This window comes from Anopheles cruzii, chromosome 3 (genome assembly GCF_943734635.1).
Source record: "Anopheles cruzii chromosome 3, idAnoCruzAS_RS32_06, whole genome shotgun sequence".
Taxonomy (NCBI): domain Eukaryota; kingdom Metazoa; phylum Arthropoda; class Insecta; order Diptera; family Culicidae; genus Anopheles; species Anopheles cruzii.
In genome coordinates, this window is record NC_069145.1 from 19,160,056 (window position 1) to 19,164,764 (window position 4,709).

Here is a 4,709-nt window from a genome sequence, read left to right on the forward strand (position 1 = left end):
TGCCAGCAAGGGGTTGCGTGTGATCCGTCAGCAACCGATAGATTCGGGTTCGATAATTTTCACCAAAACAGAGACGGTGAAAGCGGTAGTTTGGAGCATTACAGCCACCAATAATTAGTATTATTTCGTATGGATGCTTAATTTGAGTACTTCGGAAGAGTTTCCTTGAATTTTCGAGTGCCGAAGCATTTGATTGGCAACCTGAATGAGACAAAAAGTCGTCAACGATGAGATGCGTGAGATTTGTCTCTTCCACAAGGTGAGAAGAAACGTCAACTGTTAGCGGTATGAATTGAATTAGGCCGTTTTCGAAAGGATATAAAAGAAAAAATGCATAAATTCAAAACCTCAATATTAGAAGAAATAAACGCGGTTGTTGTTTATTATTGCGTTCAGCATTCGTACCAGGCAGGTCGGAGTTAACCTTAACCCGCTTTTCTCATCTCACGCTCTCTCTCACGCTGCGTGTGCCGGATTTCTCTCTCCAATCGGTGCATTATCTTGTCTGTTTGTAAGTTTGTTTTTTTTCATTTTTCAGAGTCTTTTGCCTTTTCACAGTTCACAGTGAATTTTAAGCTCAAAGTCTATAATAAAGGTAATAACAAGTTCACAGTGCTCGAGTCCGGCCTTTTCGAGCCCTCAACACTCAATTGTAGACGCTGCTGTTTCTCTCTCTCGCCCGGCTCTCCGCTCTTCGTTTCGTGTTCGGATTTGTTCGGGATTTGTTCGGGATTTGTTCGGGATTTTCAAATTCATTCTTACAGGTTTAAAGTTAGGTTCGCAGTGTCTTAGTTAGGTTCAAAAATCGGTCAATTCATAAAAACTACATTCACAACATTTTGACGTTTCTTGTTTAGGACAAATTAACAAAACATTGGTACATTGAGATTGGTACAAGCTTAAAATCTCTACAACTATAACTACAATACAACTAGGATTTGTGCACTGCGGTTGTTGAATACTACTGTGGCCCTGAGTTTCTGCATTGCGTGGTGGGCTTAGAAAACGGTGCCATTGCTCGCAAAGAAAGCGGATACGGTTTCTTCCGCAGCAAGAGTTGGTGGGTATGGTTTTTTCAAATACCGACACGCGAAATTGCATCTAATTTTCCCATTCGTTCGCAGCGATAGTAGACTTTCACCCCGTTATTGATTGGTTGGCAAAGGCCGATATTGGCCGTGTGTTCGCGACGTCAGCGCCGAAAAAGCGAAAGCTTGCGCAAGAAAGAGAGAGAGGCAACCAGGTGCACTGCGGCGAACGTGTCGGAACGAGACAGCGCACGGCTAGACGGCAAGTCGGAAAAATGTCTACCAACGGAGGCGAAACGTTCGTGGTGCTTCCGCCGTGCACTGAGTCCTCCCGGAAGCAGATTATCTTCGGGCGTAATGGTACCGGATCGGGCGACGATGTGAGCGAGGTTGTCTACGTGCCTGCCGACGCCGGCAGCGAGCCAGTGTCCTTGCCGAATGGCTGTGAAATCGAGGGAGCGACCAGCTACGCGGTGATCCTCAATAAACCGGCTGGCAGCTGGGGAGCTGAGAGTGGGTCCAACGAGAAAGCGGTCACTATAGGACTTTCGTACAGCGGCGGAGCCACCCAGGAGGGCAAAGTGTCCGCCCTAGATTTGGTACGTCTGGGACTGGAGCGTAGCGAGAGTGCGTCCGGTGCGATCGACACGATGGTGGGGCTAGTGGAAAAGTATGGCAGTGAGGACCGGAACGCACTGAAGGCAGCGTTCGTGATTTGTGATCCGGAGGCCGTATGGCTGCTGAATGTGGCAGGACACTTTTGGGCGGCGAAACAGGTCCAAGAGACGAGCATAGCGCTGGCAGCGAGTGGCTTCACGATCGGAAGCCCGTTCGATCGTAGCACGGAAGGGTTAGCTGACGGTGCAAAGGATGCCGGTGCGTGGGACGGGTCGGGTGAGTTTAGTTTTAGTGCAGCATTCGGAGGTAGTCCGGATGACGCAACCACGCGATCGTGGCCCGCAAACGAACCGGGTGCCGAGGGAGCTTTCGGGTTAAAGCAAATGTTTGAATGTTTACGAGCGAACGGCTCATCGACCGGTTCCAGTCAGGTGTCGGTGTTAACCGGAGACGGTGAGTTGCCGTGCCACTGGTTCACTGCTACACCGCTGGCCGAAGAATCCGTTTTTAAGCCGTTCATATTTACCGCGGGCGCCAAAATTTCGCCCCTCACACGAGTGCCGGACGGTGAAACGCAAACGCTACTCCACCGTCTGCACAGCAACCGGAAGTGGGAAGCAGTCGGAAGTCTGCTTAGCTCGCTGGAGGACACGTGCGTGGATGAAGTGAACCGGTTCTTGGGCGAACACTCGGGCGAACCGAGTCAGGAACTGGATGAACTGATGAAAGACTGCGTCGAGGCGGAAGTTAAGTTCTACCGTTAGAAAGAGTTAGGCTGTAAACGATCGAACGGTTGACCGCATCAGCACAAATTGACAATGGCACGATATTTTGACAAACCAAACGGTGGGGTGGAAGGATGCGTACTATTTTCTGTCTGTGTTTCAGACAAAAAAAAGAATTCGCCGGGATTCGGAGCCGCCAATGGACAAGCGGTTTGCAACGTACCGCTAAGGGCCGAATGGTTCGGCTGAGACCACATTTCTCCATGGATACCCCGAGAACCCAGGATGGAATGGAATTCTTTTTCATGTGATCTTATTTTTCGTTTGTTCGTAATGTCCCCGTGTGTGTGTTTTGTGTGGATCGTTTGTGTTTATGTATATTTTACACGCTTAAGCAGTTCCTTGTTTCTTTGCAGATCTCTAAGGTTAAGAACGGCACATACTTTTGTTAACTTTCTCATAGCATTAAGAAGAAACGGAAGCAGCGGTGGACATGATATTATCTCTCTCGATTGCGTAGATTAACTTGATCTTTTCGATTTTTTGACCTCGTAGGACTAAAATGAATTCTAAAGTATCAGCTTCTTCCACACACAAATAACTGCTAGCAATAGTTTGACAAAGTCGATTTCATAAGATTTCCTTTAGAACGACATTATTCGTATTTTTTACCATTTTTAATGTTGATTTCATCGCTTCGCTTTCGATGTATTCTCGCCATTTATGTTGGCTGTATTGTGATCTTTCACGAAAGTATTCCAAGTGATCCGTATACTGTTTGGTCTGTTTTGCATTTGTTTACGAAAATGAAATTAATTCTTTTTGGCTTGTTTTCTGGGAAAAATAGCGTTTATCATCCAGTACCGAGTTTCTCATTCCAGTGATAAGTTATAAAGTATACAACGTACTGCATTCCTTCGAACGGAGAACAGGCATTTTTTGTCACACTCACTACGGAAATGACGATAAATCTCTCCCATTAACCGACACGTAGACGAACGGGAAAGCCGTAAGTTATCCTATACGTATTATATCCAAACATTGATAGAAGCAACAAAAGGCTTGGCAGAATAATAGTAATACCGCAAAGCTGCAGGCTCTCGAAAGCATAACCAACCATTACAATATTGTAACCCAATGTTGGGGCTGGGCGCGTTGGCGAACACGATCAATAGAGAACAATAACGACTGGTAGGAAACGCAACGCACGGACCGCCGGTCCGCGCAACCGGTTTTGCTTGGAACCCGCCCAAATCGGGAAAACAAATACAAACCTCCCCAACAAAGCACCCATTTATCTTCATTATTTAAGCTGCCTGCTGTGGACGGTGATCGTGCGAAGCAACAAGATCGTCTTCATAATGAACCAAATAATAATAATACTAGTAATACCAATAAAGCGAAACAATATGTTTACCAACAATGGAGAACCAATGGCAATGGATTGTTTGTTTTGGGACTGGGTTGTGTTTCCGCAGCGACATATCACAACAGCACAGGCAACGCAGCGAAACGGTAAGGTCCTGTAGCGTGCCTTCTTCGGCAGGATTCACGACAGTTGAGAAAGAATTAATCATCCTTTTCACAAAACAAAAACCGGCACCGGCAACTGGCGGTCCGTCCCGCCTGGTCCGGCTTTCCTGTTAAGTAACCCCTTTTTTCAAGCAAACATTCCTCGACGATCATTTATCATCGGATCACGGAACTTGCGCTCCGAGGATCACCCGCTTTGGAGGGGCCAAAAGATTCTGCTCGTAATCGAGGCAAGATTACGAGCGATCAACTTCGGCCTACGGACTCATAAATTTTCGTCAGGTGGCGTGCGTGATGATGTCATCTCCTTTCGCGTCTCGGAGAACGTTTGATCCAATCCGTTGGGCCGGCCGGCCCGTTCTTCTGCAAATCTTCCGGTTTTCATTTTCAAAAAAAATTGTGGCGCCGCTCACTGGTGGTATCGCGTTTCAAGTTTGTAAAGCGTGTTTATGTTTATGCGTTTGGCGAAATAAAAATTTGTTTTATCGTTCGGCCAATGAACCCACGGGCAGTGGGTGCTTTATGCGCCGCCTCACGTAACACGTAACTAACGCACCAGGTAGTGTTCGATGAAAGAAAGTAAGCAAACGCTTCTGAGAATAGTTTTACGATCGACACACTGGATAAACTTTCGACGAGTGCTAGTGACGAAGTTGGAGCAAATCCTTTTTTCGGCCCTTTTGGATGCCTGCCGGCTAGGCGCCCCAAGCTGTGAAGTTATACTTTCCGGTCGATAGAACCGAACCGATGCGTAGATCGGCACTATCAATCCGTGGCTCACGCATCACGCATCGTTTACGCGCGA

General features: G+C 47.1%; 1 protein-coding gene across 1 annotated transcript; it reads left to right on the forward strand.

The window, feature by feature from the left end:
- The first annotated feature begins 991 nt into the window (after positions 1–991).
- LOC128272097 (secernin-3) lies at positions 992–3,760 on the forward strand. The gene is made up of 2 exons (XM_053009830.1): positions 992–1,060; positions 1,125–3,760. Exon 2 carries the CDS (start codon positions 1,304–1,306, stop codon positions 2,408–2,410), a length of 1,107 nt encoding a protein of 368 aa, XP_052865790.1. The 5' UTR covers positions 992–1,060; positions 1,125–1,303; the 3' UTR covers positions 2,411–3,760.
- The last annotated feature ends 949 nt before the right edge of the window (positions 3,761–4,709 follow it).

Bases quoted from the DNA above. Each gene is read 5' to 3' on its own strand.
- LOC128272097 (XM_053009830.1), top strand. From the start codon at position 1,304: ATGTCTACCAACGGAGGCGAAACGTTCGTGGTGCTTCCGCCGTGCACT.